Here is a 17,508-nt window from a genome sequence, read left to right as displayed (position 1 = left end):
CCGGTTTTTAATATTTTGTGGTGCTTAGTTACGAGCCAGTCTATTGGATAGACTTCTGTAAGCTGCACAAAATAGAATTCTTATTTATTTTGTTCTAACTGTTTATAAAACTTCATAAAATAATTTAATCTACATAAGTATTGACGAGAGAATTGATCGGTTTCTTGACGTCAAATACAAAAACTTCCTACACCCAGGTATATTAGGTATTCTCTGAGGGGTTTTGGAATCTTCAAAGGTTAAATAAATAAATTACTGTCGCTTCATGTACTTCAAATACAATTTTTCGAGTTCACACAAATATATTATTGTAATTTCTCAAACCAGCGCACATCTGCGACCCAGTTGACGCTCCAATAGGAGTTTCTTACAAAAACATCGAATTGCATATGAATGAAAACTGGATTGAATTTATTAATACGTAATTTGGTACGGGCCCTACATTAGGGAGACGAATAAAAGGTAGCGAAATTTGTGAATAATAACACTTAAGACCCGTGGCCCCCTATTAAAATGACTGGAACCAAACTTGTTTCAACTTGTACTGGTCAGATACGTTATAATTTCATCTTTTTATCATCTTATTTGCATAACCAGTAGATATGATTATCGCATTTTAATAGTATCTATCCGTTTTTTAATTAAAAAAGACTTCTACGAGAAGTCTACGGTGTTCTAGCCACAAAGTTTAATAATTTACGACGCAATTTTTATCTTAAGAAATTAAATACATAGAACGAGTGTGGTCCAAGTCATGAATCACGATTGACCAGTTCTAAACTACCTAACTATATAAAAACCTGAAGTTAAGGAAATACACAAAGAAAAACGAACAAGTAAAAGAAACCAGAGTTTTTTCACATAACAATTCATAATGTTGCAAAAATACATAGCGGCTATTGATAAGGTACCATAGTAACACTTATATCTGACCATCTCGTATATAACATAAAATGTAATTATATCATAAACCACACAGACCACGAGCCCACATCCCCAAAGGAAGTTATAGCCCAGTTTTAAAATTAAATATCTATTAAAAGAGCAACAGTAGGTACATAAAATTAATACTTAAATTCTAAAAAAATAAATGCAATAATTAAACCTGTAGGTACTGCTAATGTTTCATAATGAATTAACCTTTGATACCATTGCATTTATCATAAACCTTAAAAATCCAAATGAAAATTTTGATGTCGTACTACACTTTCAAGCAACGGGGTTAGGGTCCCAAGCATATTTGCAATTTACAGCGCCGAGTTTATCAATCTGTGAAAGATCATTCTCAGACAATTTGAAATTCAATTGTATGTTCTCCTTAATTCTGTGTGGAGTGGTCGACTTGGGAATGACAGCTACGCCTCGGTGCAGAGCCCATGCAAGCAGAACTTGGGCAGAAGTGGCGTTATACTTAGCTGCTATGTCTACCACCACACGGTCTTCGATTAATGAGTTGTTGTTTACTGCCAAACCACCGAAAGAGCAGTAAGCTTGAAGAAGTATATTATGATCTTTACAATACTCTTGTAAATCCGATTGGTAATAGTGGGGATGCCATTCAACCTGCACCAAAACAAACGTATCCTTTAGTACATCTATTAAAATTTACGAGTTATCTACGGTTTTGTACAAATGATTGAATAGCCACGAACCTGATTCACCATAGGTCCCACAGTCGCAGCCTTAGCTAATTCTGTTAAATGTCTGACTGTAAAATTGGACACGCCGATCGCCCTGACCTTACCTTGGTCATAAAGTTTGGTGAAGGCGTTCCATGTTTCGATTCGTAATGCTGCATTATTAGAATTTTGTGCATGAATTCTGGAAGCACCCGGGAAATGGATCAAGTACAAATCTATATACTCCAGGCCCAAATTCTCTAAGGATGTGTTAAATGCCTTAGAAACGTTTCCTCCGAGATCAGATGGAGCTGCAATAGAAAATATAATATTATTAGTAGGTGTTTACGCTTAATATTATAATAAAAGGTTACATTTATTATGGAGATGCTTGCCTAATTTTGTTGTGATAAAGATGTCTTGACGAGTGAGTCCATATTTTGGTAATAATTCACGCAATGCATTACCTAAGTATTGTTCATTTTGATAAACAGCAGCTGTGTCTGTAATTATATAAAGTCCTCTTAAGTTTAAATATTGGTTCACTTAATTTACTTTGTAATGTAACTTTAAGTTGTGTACTTAGAAGGTACCTATTTACCAAATAATCGATATCCAGCTTCTAATGCATTATCAACAGCCTTGTAAAGAACCTCGTTGTTACGAATACGATATGTTCCTACTGAAAAACAAACACAGAATATGTTAGTATAATAAATTACTTAAAATTTGTTTCCTATCATTTACATAATTTTAATTGTTAAGGAAAATGGTAGGAAAATTCAAGCTAACTCTAAAACAATATTATTAGTAGGATATTCGTGTAGAATATTTGCTTCAGTTCTAAATATAGCTAAGTAACCTGAATAAATATCCTTTTCGACATACACAAGATACATAAAGAACATAATGTTATTCACTTACATCCTACAGCTGGCATCTTGACCCCATTACTCAAAGTGAATTGCATATCACTGAAATTTCCTGCTGCAGCCATGTCGTATGCCGATTGATTATAAAGGCATTAACCTGAAAAGAACTCACTTTAATGAAGTAAGAAAAACAAAACTTAGGTACTTGTGTATGTTAATGTAGTTAACAAATTGACGACAGAATAGTCAGGGAGGTAGGTACGTAATGGAAGTGAACGTTGAATGTGAAGTTAAACGCAGCGGCAGTGACTCGTGATCGATTCGGACGATTGGACGCAAAAATGGGCAAGGTTAGGTTAGGTAAATAGATTTTATAGTAAAAAAGTGGATAAACTATTACAATGGCATTAATTAAATTGTCTAGATAAAAAATCTGTAGGTAGGTACTCTTAATGACCTCAATGTAAAAAAATTTAGAAATTTATGTTGCGATTTCCTACTCTGATTTAAAGTATTCCGTACCATCGTAAAAAAGTGAAATCTTTATTTTTTTTGGAATGTACCTAACCACAAATTCACGGTTTTCAGATATTTCTCTTTACTTGCCTATATAAGACGTACCTATCAGCCAAATTTAATGATTCTAGCTCAACGGGAAGTAGGTACCCTATAGGTTTCTTGACAGACACGACAGAGACAGACAAACAGACAGATAGATTGATAAACAAACGACAAAGTGATTCTATAAAAGTTTCTTTTTTCTTTTTGAGGTATGGAACCCTAAAAATAACTTTTAGAAGGGAAACTACTACTTAGTGCTAAAAGATCAATCTGAAATATCTAGGTTTAATATATTGGAAAAATGCATAAATCTGTAAGTAACTTGTATTTCTTACACAATAAATAAATAAATAAGATTTTATTTTAGACCCAATGATAATAATAATAATATGTATGTTGTATACAAATAGGCCCATATGCAAAGTTAGTGTGTTAGTAACAATGCTGCGTTGTTATAGGAAGTTATCAACGGGGTTTTTGACAAAAGCCAATTTCTAAGAAGAAAAAATGCTGAGCTTGACTATAAAAGACTCCACTGAAAACGGCTCGTTAAGATCCATAAAAGCAATAAATATGGCGGTCAAGACGACGGGACAATTGCACATGCGCGACGGTTGCTTTTTTGTCATGAGCGAACATATCCCCATTTGGCCAATAATGAGAATCGGTGATCTCATGGCGCCTCGTCATGTCTTTACGCAGTCACGAGACCAAAATAACCGCCAGCCCGGCCCTGATGCAACTCCCGAATGGGGAATGTGTGGGTGGAAATATAGGCCAATTCGGAATCGATTAAGTCAATTGGCTAAACGATTCCAATTGCCTAAAAGGATTGGAGAATTAGTGTACATATTGATCTATACAACCTTTTAATTTTATCAAGAAAACCGACAATTCGTTACAAAACAGATATAACCATTAATGTCTGAGCAATCACCAATGTTCTAGCTTGGAAATTTCTCAATCTAATTAGGTACAATATTCATAGTCTTCATAGTTATAGCAAAGATAGATGCGTTATTCAAACTCAGTGTTGTAAATATAAGATGGCATAGGACTTAAATAATATCGTTTTCTTCCTTTTTCCTTTTTTCTCGATCTAATCACTAATACACATGTAATATTTGCTAAGCTTTTATCGAAGCTTACGGAAGCATCTGACCTCTGATTAGGCAACAAATGGACGAAACCATTTTGTACTCTCGGTACATTGAACTGGCTATAAACTTGATGAATGTGGGTGGTGGTCAACTCAAGATATTTTGAAGGAAATTAAAATTTTGAAACACAACAAGTCGACCATCATATTGAGGTCCTAGCTTCCTTTTAAATATTAGTAGAAACAGTTAAACTAACAGAATGATTAAGACTTAAGTAGTTATTGAGTTCAAAGTGAGAGATGGTGATGGGTTAGTGACTGATGATTCAGTAAAACCTTTCTGAAATAGGCAAAAAGAAAGGAACGATAATTTGGTACAAAGTACAATAGATTTGGGTGAATAACCTCAGGCCAAATTCTGCAGCATATTTACGGTGTTAGTTCAGACAACTCAGTTATTATAACCGTTACATGCTTGGCCGTCGGCTATTCATTAGATTTTTCAATTGGCTTCGTCATGTGTTATTTCTCCTGTATGTGTATTGTGTATGTATCAAATATAATTGCTAGAATAGATCGTATCATAATATCAGCTTAAATTATGATTTTCGCTTCTAATAGCGTTGTGTGGTCAGGATTCTTGGGAAGTTCAGGTATTTGGATTTCTTTTATTTTCCTATCAATGTATTAAGGTGGAGACAACAGTATGCAAAGTTGTTGGTTACTCCGGCCTAAAGAATAGAATAGAATATTCAATAGAATAGAATTTTTATTCAGAATATTTAGAAGTGCTTTTGAATCGTGAAATAAAATTTACCACTAGTTCGGAATGCCGTCCCTACCGAGAAGAACCAGCAAGAAACTCGGCGCTTGCTCTTTTTTGCTCAAGAAAAAAGTAAGTATAAAACTCCAGAATAGAGTTTAGGTTTGTTACGTTGTAACGTGTAACAGTCGGCAGCCCTGAGTTTAAAGTCCATATCAAGCGGAATTAATCCTCGTATCGGAGCTATTAAAACATTTGTACACGGTAGGTTTGGACTCGGGTCAGACGTAGGCGTGTATCCGTGAGTCACACGACGTTATTCTAATGCATACAACTACCTATATCTACTTCAAAGTTCAATTAGCAAATGCGTGTTTAGAAAATGAGCACTGGAATTTGTCCAGAGTTGTTTCATTAGACACTAGATGATGCCCGCAACTTCATCCGCGTGGAATTAGGTTTTTTAAAAATCCGGTAGTACTTTTTGATTTTTCAGGATAAAAAGGGTTCCGTAACCAAAGGGTAAAAACTAAAAACAGAGCTTTCTAATGTCACTCTGCTGGCTGTCTGTCTGTCTGTCCGTCTGTCTGTCTGTCTGCATGCCACAGCTCTCTAGCTCGTAGACTATGAGTTACAAACCTGAAATTTTGGTATTCGGTGTAGAACATACATTGACCCAAAACCAAAAATTGAATTAGAAATTGAATCAAGTTATTTTTCAGGGGGCTGGAGATACATGAAAAAGGAGCCGAAAAATATTTTTTTTCAACTCCTTTTTTATGTATGGGAACACCAAAACACAATAAAGGAGAAGTTGTAGCTGAACAAAATATTGGGTTACGATTTAAACCTATTAAACTACCACTCATATCATCGGATGCATAAAAGACAAGTTTCGATGTAACTGTCAAGGCAATTCCAGGTCCTTGTTTCCGAGTGCAGCAACAGATTGTACATACAGGAACAGGATAAAAACTGGATCCTATCGGACAGGAGTGAAGTGAACTGCGCTGAGCGATCAAAAGTAGACGCATTCCATTGTTGATTGGAACCGAGACCCAGGCGCTTGCAACGAAGTCGCGGAACTCTCAATGGAAGGTGCAACTACAAATAGTTTTGGACTCGGTAAATTAATAGGATACCTATAAATAATTATAAACTTACCGACTTCAAAAAAGAAGGAGGTTCTCAATTTGATGATGTATGTTTTTTTGTTTGTTTGTTACGATTACTCCGTCTAATAAGAACTGATTTTGATATTTTTTTTGTTTGGTAGATCATACTTCAGAGGTGGTCCTTTTACTTTGGTGAAAATCTGATGATAAGATTAAATTGCTCACGATAAGTAACGTTATAAGGTTTTTAACGTGACGTCATTAGTACAATATAATTCAATGGATACATGCGCTCAAAAAAATGTTCTCGCACCTAGTTATTGATTCTTTAGTTTACTTTTAAGTTGCGTTCTGTTTTTCCCTTGTAAATCCAAATTATGCCCAAGTAGTACAATATTATAATCTTCAAACATAAATGTGCAAGTGCAGGCAAAGTGCCGCAAATTCCCTATCTACTTATCTACATGGCATAGCACTGTAAATTGAAGTTTTAAAAAGAGCAGCCGCTGAGTTTCTTGCCGGTTCTTTTCAGTAGGAACTACGAAAAACATTTATAATCAGTGGTAGGTAGGTACCTAGATACAGTTGATGATTCGAAATCACTTGTAAAGTTTATTTGAGAAAAACACACGCCACCTGCCACAAACTAAGTATGCATATTGAGTATTTCATATCTTAGCAGGTATACTATTTCTTATAAAAATACCAAAAATAACTAAGTAATATAAACAATGACTATTTGTCGCGTAGGGTGTTTGTAAAATGATTCTTTCTGGTCATAGAAAATACTGTGATTTTATTTGACTGAATTATGCGTTGGGTGGCAATGAGGCTATTGGCGTATCATAACCCGACACGTGGCATTTAATTATCTTGAAACAATGATATTTTATCTTATCCACAGATATTCGTGGTTGTCAGTGGCCTGTTATAGCGGCCCACCACCGCCCAATGCAGGGCGTAATGCGGTGCAATCACCGAGCGTTCCCGTGAGAACGCGACCGGCAATGCGCCCGCGCCGCCCGCCCCCGCCCGCCACATGCCATGTGAAAAAGGTCAAGCGCCGAGATACTTTTGCGAGATCTAGAGTATTTTGGCGGATAGGTACGTTCTCAGTATGATCAATTCTTGCAAATTGTCGTGAAAAATAAAACTGATGGCGCTGTAACAAGCGTATATAAACGTCTGAACCAACAAAGGGAAAAGCTTGGAAAAAGTTTCTGCCATGTTGTGACGTCTTAGCTAGAAATACTTATAATTTTTTGATTCAGTATGTTTTTAACCCCCGACCCAAAAAGAGGGGTGTTATAAGTTTGACGTGTGTATCTGTGTGTCTGTGTATCTGTGTATCTGTCTGTGGCACCGTAGTGCCTAAACGAATGAACCGATTTTAATTTCGTTTTTTTTTTTTAATGCTTTAAATGGATTTTGTAGGACTGATATCATAGTATTAGTATTAGTATTTCATTTATTGCAAGATTGTAAGTAAAAAGATGTTACATAAATTTTAAGTAGGTACGTATCACAATCTGCCATGACATGGCGTGCAAAATTAACTATCTTTACATACATTTTCAATAAGTACATAAAATATCATTCTTAATCAATAGAAAATTTAACAATTCAATATATAAATTAGCAAAAGAAGTTACAGTCATATTCAAAGAAAATTAAACATTAATAGGTAGGTACTCCTGGAGTCACAATTATAAAATAAAAATATATGTCACAATGTTACAAGTCAAAAAATTGAAATATAGAAATATAAATGTATTTCTTCAGGTGATAATATAAGAGAGACCTAATTCTGGACAAGTAGAATCATATCAAGTCAAATCAATAAATATAATGTCAGATAACTAAGATATTTTAAAATTATAATTTTATGACAAAATAGTTAGTTAAGTAATAACAATAGAAAGACTTGACTGTGTTTAAACAACTACGAATATAATGCACAAATATTAATAAATAAAGTTTTAAAATCAAATCTTAATATTTTTTAGGAGATCATCAACTGCATAAAAATTTTTTTCATAGAGTTAGAAGGTAGAAATATATTAACTAAGTAAAGCCAATTTTCTGTGCCGAACCGTAATTTCAATAATTTAGGTTCCAGCATTTGCCCCATTTCCTTCAAATGCAATTAAGGTGGATGCGACGGGTCTGCCCGCGAAATTCAAATTTTATTCGGTTTTTCGCAATTTGTCAACTAATACGACAAAGTAGGCTTATGACATTCTATTTGCGACAATAACAGTATCATCCCCACCTATTTATATAAAAATCTTTACTTGAACGGGTCCAATTTAAGAAATTAGCTCTAGTATCGACTGTAACTCACAAATTAGTCGATACTAGAGCTAAAAAAAATTGAATTTCGCGGGCAGATCCGTTGCTTGCCCCTTAAAATGTTCTTGTTTTGTAATTTAAAGATACATTAAGTACGTTCTTGATTAAGTATCTATATCAAACTTCAAATGTTAACATATTTGACTTGTATTTGACCAGTCAACCAAGTCAGGGTTTTTAAACCAATTAACTAATTTACCTTTAACGCGGCGGTCTCCGTTTTCGTCGATACTAAAGTTTACTAAAATGGAATTAAGTTAGGAACGCATGGATCGAAAAATTTGAAATTAATATATAATATTTTTCATTATATCCCCTTGGATTTGGTCCGATTAAAACATGATTGGACAAACTTTCCTCGATAGAAAAAAAATCAGAAGTTTGGTCTAAAACCTTAGACTTTTGGGTTTTTCTCTTTAATGACAAAGCTCTTAAAGACGTAACTTTCACCATAGGTGTAAAACAATCAAATAAATAATTCGGTCCGATCATTTCACAGTAAGTGCTATATTTCAAATTATATTCTAAATTATTTGATTTCACGCTTCCTCGCTTATTCTCTTCAAATCGCGTACAGAGCGAGTACAAAGAATTTTCGACCCTATTGTTGAGTCTTATGGGCCGTAATTACGTTATCTTGTCAGTCATACCCGTCGCCTCAGCGCGGCAGGACCTGTTTCGGGTTTCATAAGCATTTTGTCATACTGTAATTGTACAGAATGCCATAGAGTAGTAAATTCAGTACTATGTTATAAAGTATTTTTATTTAGGATTTTTCTAGATTTTAAGATAAGTTTATATTGTGCATTTATTACATTAAAAAAGTAATTATTTTAAAAAGAATGCAGTAAACAGTACATTGCAGTGTAGTGAAGCTAATATTAGGTCATTATAGACCAGGACTTATAATTTGAAAATAAAAATTAATTAATCTGAGTGCTCTATCCCGGTAGCTCAAAGATCAAAAACCAAACTTGTAAAATGCATAAGTATTAGAAGATAAGATGGAAAAAAAACTTTATTGATATCAATTTAAAGGTTTTTAGGGGAAAGTACTAATTATTATGAAAATAGGATGAGAGGAGACCGCGTATAAGCAAGCGTAGTGTAGGACGTCCTCCAGCACGATGGACTGATGATATAAAGCGGCTGGCGCTCTTTAGGGAAGGCCCATGTCCAACAGTGGACATCCACGGGCTCTAATGATGATGATGATGATCATGATTATTATGAAAATGACATCCACTTTCAAGTCCGAGATGTTTATCCAAGGTGTTATAATTTTTAGTTTCTTCACTTGCTATGCAATGATATCATTTATTAGGGTTCCGTACCTCAAAAAGAAAAGCGGAACGCTTATAGGATCAATTTGCTGTCTGTTTGTCTGTCTATCTAACTGTATGTCTGTCTATCTGTCCGCCTGTCAGTCTGTTTTGTCCGTGTGTGTTGTGTCTGTCAGGAAAACCTATAGGGTACTTCCCGTTGACCTAGAATCATGAAATTTGGCAAAAACCATGAATTTATGGGTTCATTAAAAAACAATGTGTTTCAATTTTCAAAGTAAGATAACTATACCAAGTGGGGTATCATATAAAAGGGTTTTACCTGAACATTCTAAAACTGATTTTAATTTATTTTTAAGCATAATAGTTTTTGATTTATCTTGCAAAATGTCGGAAAAATACCTGAGTACGGATACGGAAACTTGGTGCGCGAGTCTGACTCGCACTTGGCTGGTTTTTTTATGTATATACGTCACTAAGTAGTCAATAATAAGTTTGACTAAAAATTGCAGTGTCATAAATGTTTTATAGATCAAAAAATAATCATACTATTAAATATTCCTTCAACTTAGACCTTATTGTCACAGCTTAAAAGTTGAAAATGTGCAAAACAAAATTTCATACGTACTTAATACTTTTTCTCATAAAACTAGTTCAATTTACAAGAAATGAAAGATCCTATTGTGTTTGCCTTTGTCAATACAAAGGATCTTTGTGGCTTTTGTGTTCTCACTCACGTATACTAACATTAAAATATCGATGTTAAAATATTCGTTGTAAAACTTACCTTATGCAGTTATTCTTAAAGTATACATTAAATTGTTATTAGGACGAGAGTTGCTTCGTTTTGGAATGCCAAATCAGTGTATCAATTTTTCTTGTTTTGAATCGAAAGGTAAGAACAGTAATAAAATGTAACTACTGAAATCGTTTGTTCGTAGCTTTTATAGGTTCGTGAGAAGTAGTATTGTTGTATGATAATTTGGTCAATTTACAGATCAAATTTCTCAAAATCCTGTCTTAGTGCGGGTCTACGTTATATAGAGAACCAACTGCACCTTTTCAAACTTCAAAATCCCATCAGGACCAGTCCTGGCACAATTGTTAGTTAGTGGTAGTACCTTTTCACCCCCACTTTTTTTCATATTACATCCGTTAGGTCAATTTTTTTCGTATAAAATGTAGCCTATGTTACCCGGATTTACACCTCATTCATCAAAATCAGCCCAGTAGTTTCGGCGCTACGGTGGAACACACAGAATCTGGATACAAACACACACACATACATATACAGACTGCTAAAATCTCTATAACAACTCTTCCTTTAGGCTTTGCCGCAATGGGGTAAAAAAACAGGCTGAATTGAGAACCACCCTTTTTTGGAAGTTGGTTAAAAATTAAAAAAGGAGCAAGCAACAGACCATTTAGACTATTTACTTTTCCAGACGTTTTAGATACTATCTCATTCAGCGTTTATGTCATCCAACTATGTAATTTGACGTCTGGCTAATGAGGTGTTCTAATCATACAGACTATTCACAATTCCAGACGTTTTGCTACTTGTGCATTCTGTTTTTATGGCGTACAGCTAAGTTGACTCTCTGCTGACTGGGTAATCTGCTTTGATGTCATCTAGCTGAATTGTCTATTGGCTTACTAGGCACTTTGCTTTCATGTCAGTCAACGTAAAATTGTCTTTTAGCGAAAAGGTAATGACCTCTTTTTCTGGATGCCTAATGATAGGCATCCAGAAAAAGAGCTCAGCTTCTGAATTAGAGAAAATAATTACTACAAATTTATTTGAATCAATGGCCCGAATCTGAATATTACAAAAAAGCTATAAAATATTTTAATCTCTGTCTTGACTTTGTTCAGTATCATATAAAAACATTTCTCCAGCGCTTTGACTTTGAACCTTAACGTAAACAGTTAAGTTAGCGTATTGAATGTGTACATACCTACTTATGCTCTTTTGGAATATTTCACCTAATTAGTTAACTTTTATGGCTATTAGCTCCGAGCGGGCCGGTTTGACTGTAACCATATTGAATAAACAAAAACAAGGATTATAAACAAAACAGCTTTTTATACAACACGAAATATATTATAATGTTGTCCTGTTATGGCTGCAGGTGCATATAATCTCTTTCAGGTGTTTTTGCACGCCTAGCGCGTGTGATATTTTTTTACTGTAAACGTTTTGATAATATGAAAAAATAGGATTTTACGATCTCGGTAATTAGTGAAATGCAATAAATAGTTACTTGTGTAATGTCCGTGCTAACTATATTTTCATTGAATTTCAGTTGAGTGTAATTTCTATAATCTCAGCATCTATAATAGCAATAAGATATAGAAAATATAAGATTTACCTATAAATGTAAGTAATTAGGAATGACAGTATTATCATTATCAATAAGTGAAAATTTCAGAAACTTGGACTTGTCCATGCTATAATCTTTTATCCATGTGAAGTATCTTCTTTCAAGGCCAAATGTAATGGTCACCACAGTAATGACCAAAACTGGCAGATAGGGGTTTATAATGAGAACGTTAACGTAAAATAGACCTTAACCGCCTTGTTTTATAGCTCAAATTAATCCATTCATGTATAGCCAGTCAGACAGAACCAGAAATTAAAATCGGTGTAATTGAATTTAGGACCTTAAGTCAAGGTTATTTAGGCCCATTTTAATTTAATGTTACTGTGTGTGTGTGATCTCATTCTATGAAAGTTGGTGAAATGTTAAATCTCCTACTATAATAAGCATACAGGTTGAAAAAGACACCTATTAGCATGATTGTAAATAGATCTCATTCATTATTTCTCGTTGTTGACAAAACAATAAAAGTACATTATAATATTGTTGTTTTTTTTTTTATCAGTGACTGTTTACTAACTAATGATAGTAACTTGGCAACAGTGTGCATTAAAATCCATACTAATATTATAAATGCGAAAGTGTGTCTGTCTGTCTGCTACGTTTTCACGGCCCAACCACTGAACCGATTTTAATGAAATTTGGTACAGACTTGGGATACATCCCGGAGAAGGACATAGGCTACTTTTTATCCCGGAAAATGAAGAGTTCCTACGGGATTCAAAAAAACCGAAATCAACGCAGGCGAAGCCGCAGGGATCCTCTAGTAGTATATAAAACAATATTTAACTTGTACACATATTTTTTATAGATACGCAATGTTATATATTACAATAAAGTAACCCAGCGAAGTCGAATGTAATCGATTCTGATGATACCTACAGATTAATTTTTTTAAATAAATTTTTAATTATTTCATAATAAATATTTTTTATCACTATAACTTTGAATTTTAAACTTATACATAACTTGACTTTTTACTCCATCGTAAACACTGAAGTGGGGTGACGTAATGATTAAATGCAGGAGCGATGTGAAAATAATAATCTACACTGTGGCGATGCGCAACCGGTTCAGGGGCGTCTAAGAGAGATGCCGATACAATGTGTATCGCCATCTCTAGATTTGAAATTATACCTGGAATATACCGTCCCCTTAACGAGTAACGCGTTATGGTAATTTGGGTCGTGTCGTTGTCCCTTAATAGCTTGAAGGACGGTCGGACCTGCATTCCACTGCAGCGAGAAGGGTTTAGTTTTTTTGCAGTTTGTAGGATATAACCGTCTATTACTATTAATAGTCTAGCTCTAGCTCTTAGTTCACTAACCCTTGTTACCTAAGAAAAGAAAGAGATAAAGAAAAATATCTTAGGTTTGAAGGTCAAGAAATTACATACTTAAATATGAAAGTGACCCGGCCTACGGTCTATCCGATTTCTATTCGTACAGACCTGTAATTTTTAGGGTTCCGTACCTCAAAAGGAAAAACGTAATCCTTATAGGAACACTTTGTTGTCTGTCTGTCTGTCTGTCCGCCCGTCGTGTCTGTCAAGAAAACCTATAGGGTATTTCTCGTTGACCTAGAATCATGAAAGGCAGGTAGGTAGGTCATACAGCAAAAGTAAAGGAATAAATCTGAAAACCGTGAATTTGTGGTTACATCACATAAAAAAAAATTAAAATGTGTTTAAATTTTCAAAGTAAGATAACTATACCAAAGGGGTTATCATATGAAAGAACTTTACCTGTATATTCTAAAACAGATTTTTATTTATTTTTATGCATAATAATTTTTGATTTATAGTGCATAATGACGTAAAAAATACCTGAGTACGGAACCCTTAGTGCGCGAGTCTAACTCGCACTTAGCCGGTTTTTCTTACTAAAGTAGAAGTAGATACTTGCGTAGAAGACCTACGAAAATAAGGAAAATTAGCATCTTCAATGAGGGACGCAAAGGACAGAAGTAATTTTTGTAGAACAGGCCACAGTGTTAAATTAGGCATACCTAAAATATGTTCTGAGCCATGACTCACAAAGGATTGTGACAGCAACGGTTAAAAACCATATTAAAACCCTTTGAAGATTTAAAAGAAGATACTTAACTCTTAAAATCACATCTGAGATAAAATAAGATATAGATAACTTATGGCATAACCGCGTCGTAATAATTTTCCTCAGAAAAAACTGAACAAACTTTGTACATTATCACACTAATATTATAAAGGCGAAAGTTTGTATGTGTGTGTGTGTGTGTGTGTGTGTGTGTGTATGTTTGTTACTCCTTCACGCAAAAACCACTGGACGGATTTGGCTGAAATTCGGAATGGAGATAGATAATATTTTTTAGCTAGATTAGCACATAGGCTACTTTTTATCCCGGAAAATCAAAGAGTTCCCACGGGATTTCGAAAAACCTAAATCCACACGGGCGAAGTCGCGGGCATCGGCTAGTTTAGAATACAGAACAAACTGTCTGTTCTGTATTCTGAGCATCAGACCATATTTTATTGCTAATTTTAGATTACACAACTTGCAATACGATTTTCCGATTTAGATTCACTGAATACTAACATTTCACAATAGTTTGTAATATTAGCATATACCTAGTTTAATTACCCATGTAATAGCTAATACATAGGTACACGAAGCCATGGGAAAATTATTTCCTCCCACGATTATTCCAAGAAACTGCTACGTGTGAAAACAGCAAACAATGAGGTCTAAAGAACGACGCAGCTCAAAGAAACGTTTCATTGAAAACGCCTAACAATAAACCAATAAGTGTTGATCTTCCTCGTCCCTTCAACTTAAAGCTATTTCATGTCATCAAAGGGAACTGATGTGCAATGTTACAGCTCCTGTGAAATTGGTCGACTCGTTCACATACTGCATCCATTGAGGCACCTTCTTCACACGGTCAAAGAGGACAAAAAATAATACAAAAACCGTTACGCTCCCGAAAAATATTCCCATCACTCTTGAATGTCTCATTGACAAATCTGTATTATGTTGCGTTACTTTTCTTGCTTCTTAGGCAACGTCTTATGACCATGAATGTAATAATTTTATGGGAACATGGGATGTTTTTAACATCTAGCTAAGCCTAAGCTCGAATTGGGACATTAAATGAGATATGAATAGATACGAAAAGCATGAATATTTTTACTTGAATTAAGATATCCGGTCTTAAAATAAAGGCACCCTAAAAAGCAAAATACTTAGGTATATAGAATAGAATTTACAAAGATACAGGTACCTATAAAATCTAAAATGTGTTCTAGTTCACAGATAAGAGCGCAGTTCGATAGAGATTGAAGGTAGTTGGAAAAACGCTCCACTATTTTTAAAGCTAATCACAAAATGGCAAAACTCAATACATCTTTGTCAAAAATGGAGAAAATTTGGTGAGAAAAGTTTATGAACATTACTGCACGCAGAGGAACATTATTCTTGAGCTACGATAAATACAAAAAAGTTCCAGAACTGATGTTAAAACTGTGGTGTTGTAACAAACACATGGGTCGCAAATGTGCTTGGGACCAGACAACAACGGCGACATTCCCTGAATGGGACGCTTAACTTACAGAGATATGAAATCGTATCGCATAAACATTCTCACGATACAGAATATAGATAAAAACAGCCGACTTCTATTAGTTGTAAGCCCTTATACTAATAAATAAGATAAATGAAGCCACAAATGCCTGATAATAATTTTCATATAACTTAATGAACTTTTAAAGGGAGCTTGGGAATCAGCCTTGGATATCTTGCGAGGAATGTTAGTAAGAGCATTTGCCCCAAGGGTACATTAGGCTATCATGCCATCAGCGCACTCGTCTGGTCCGCATTCTTGGGCTGGGTCCGGTATCCGGCCAAGGAATGTCTGCAGCTAGCAACCCGAGACGGAAGGAGCAGCGGCGGAAGCGGTTCATGGAACAGCTGAAAGTTCCAGAATGTTTCAACTGCTATTTCGTCACTATCAAATGTGAGCCTTATGTTGATGACCATTGGTTAAAAATCATAATGATAAAATTAAGTACGCTTGTCTTTTGTTTACAGCTTTGAAACGCTATATCGTTGTACTTGGAAACAGTACTATGGTTTTTAAGGCACCATTCGAAAATAGACCTTCTTGTATTAATTTTAGAATCTAATAAGTGTGAACCGCAGCTTGAATGTTATTACTAAAATGTTCGTGAACTTTCCATGCCACGACGCGCAACCGTCTCGCTCCTGTCGCGGAAACCGCGAATGTAAATATTGTATATAGCAACACCGATACTCTATGGTGAGTATGTCTTTGGTTTCCTTTAGTATAACAAAGAATGCAAGTTTCGACATGTCTGAGTTTGATGGCCGCCGAACGCGCCAAAATATCTTAACTTCATATATTAGTTAATTGTTAGTGTGAATGATACGTGTTGGACTGTGTCACCGTGCTGCAACGCTAGTAACATTCGTTGGTGTGAATATATGTGAATGATGTGTGCTGGGCTGTGTCACCGTGCGGCAGCGCCAGGTCATCCATGCAGATGCATATCAGCTAAGTGCCTCAAGTTTACCTATTAATGCCGCGAGCTTCTCTTAGTTGTAATAAGGAGACAGATGAACAGCACGGCTCTGTTGCAGTGCCATACGAGCTTGATCATGAATTTCCCGGCCGCACAGGCGCAGGGCTTGAGTTTCCCGGTCGTAAAGACGCAGGGCTTGTCCAATTCCCAGGCCGCACAGGCGCAGGGGTGGTCGAAAAGACGTTGGACACATTACCGGTAATGTAGGACGATCTCAGGCTGTGAAGGTTAACCCCTGAACGGCGAGAGCGGTTTGATCCCGTTGGGTAGATTGCCGTAGCTATTGACACACGCTAAGTCCTTAAATTCGTGATGGTGGTCGAACGTCCTGTCGTGCGTTCGAACACCAGGCATGGAAACAATGTAAACGATCGCTCCCCTGTTCTCATGGTGATTAACTTATATCTATGACAATAAAGTAGACAGTACAAACATTGGTGTTTTCTACTTGTACAAGCTTAAGGCATTTAGTGGATTCAGTGTGAATCATAGCTGAAATAAAATATTACAGATGGTGACACGGTTGCACACTAGCCTGTCAAGGACAGTGGTTTCCAGTGGCTGGTACATCGGTCACTTACAAGTGGCAGGATTGAAGGTGAGAGTAACAGATTGCAATAATAGATTCATAATAAATAACTAGAATCTGGGCGATTTGCTTCGCTATCTGAAGACGCAGTAGTTAGTCTTCCCCCCTACAGAGATATGCGACATGGTGGAGATAATCTGGGATTTGTTGCAAATCAAATATTTGCCAATTTTAAGAATTCAAAATATTCTTAATTCGTGTTTATTGAGAAATTGCAATTTGTTACTCTCAACGCCACGTATCATTCGCTAACGAAACTAAGATCGTCGAGTCTGTCTCATAGTAAAATGAGCTATTT

The 17,508-nt window shown here is 35.4% G+C and overlaps 1 protein-coding gene across 5 annotated transcripts in view; it reads right to left on the bottom strand.

Moving 5' to 3' along the window:
* Positions 1 to 837: 837 nt before the first annotated feature.
* The window catches only part of LOC123870509 (uncharacterized oxidoreductase YtbE-like), a 43,602-nt gene continuing 26,931 nt past the window's right edge, over positions 838 to 17,508 (bottom strand). For 2 of the 5 annotated variants that reach the window (XM_045913846.1, XM_045913849.1), the window contains 5 exons: positions 2,544 to 2,648; positions 2,221 to 2,301; positions 2,015 to 2,122; positions 1,653 to 1,930; positions 838 to 1,563 (listed from right to left, as the gene is read on the bottom strand). In XM_045913846.1, coding sequence (XP_045769802.1) covers positions 1,210 to 1,563; positions 1,653 to 1,930; positions 2,015 to 2,122; positions 2,221 to 2,301; positions 2,544 to 2,616 — 894 coding nt within the window. In that variant the 5' untranslated portion in view covers positions 2,617 to 2,648 and the 3' untranslated portion in view covers positions 838 to 1,209. Of the gene's footprint in view, positions 1,564 to 1,652; positions 1,931 to 2,014; positions 2,123 to 2,220; positions 2,302 to 2,543; positions 2,921 to 3,573; positions 3,889 to 14,650; positions 14,662 to 17,508 lie in introns of those variants that run through there. The other 3 variants (XM_045913850.1, XM_045913848.1, XM_045913847.1) reach the window with 3 other exon arrangements.

The sequence above is a fragment of the Maniola jurtina genome, chromosome 12 (genome assembly GCF_905333055.1).
Source record: "Maniola jurtina chromosome 12, ilManJurt1.1, whole genome shotgun sequence".
NCBI classification, from domain to species: domain Eukaryota; kingdom Metazoa; phylum Arthropoda; class Insecta; order Lepidoptera; family Nymphalidae; genus Maniola; species Maniola jurtina.
Note: the sequence above shows the minus strand (reverse complement) of the source record. Positions and strands in the feature narration are given on the sequence as shown.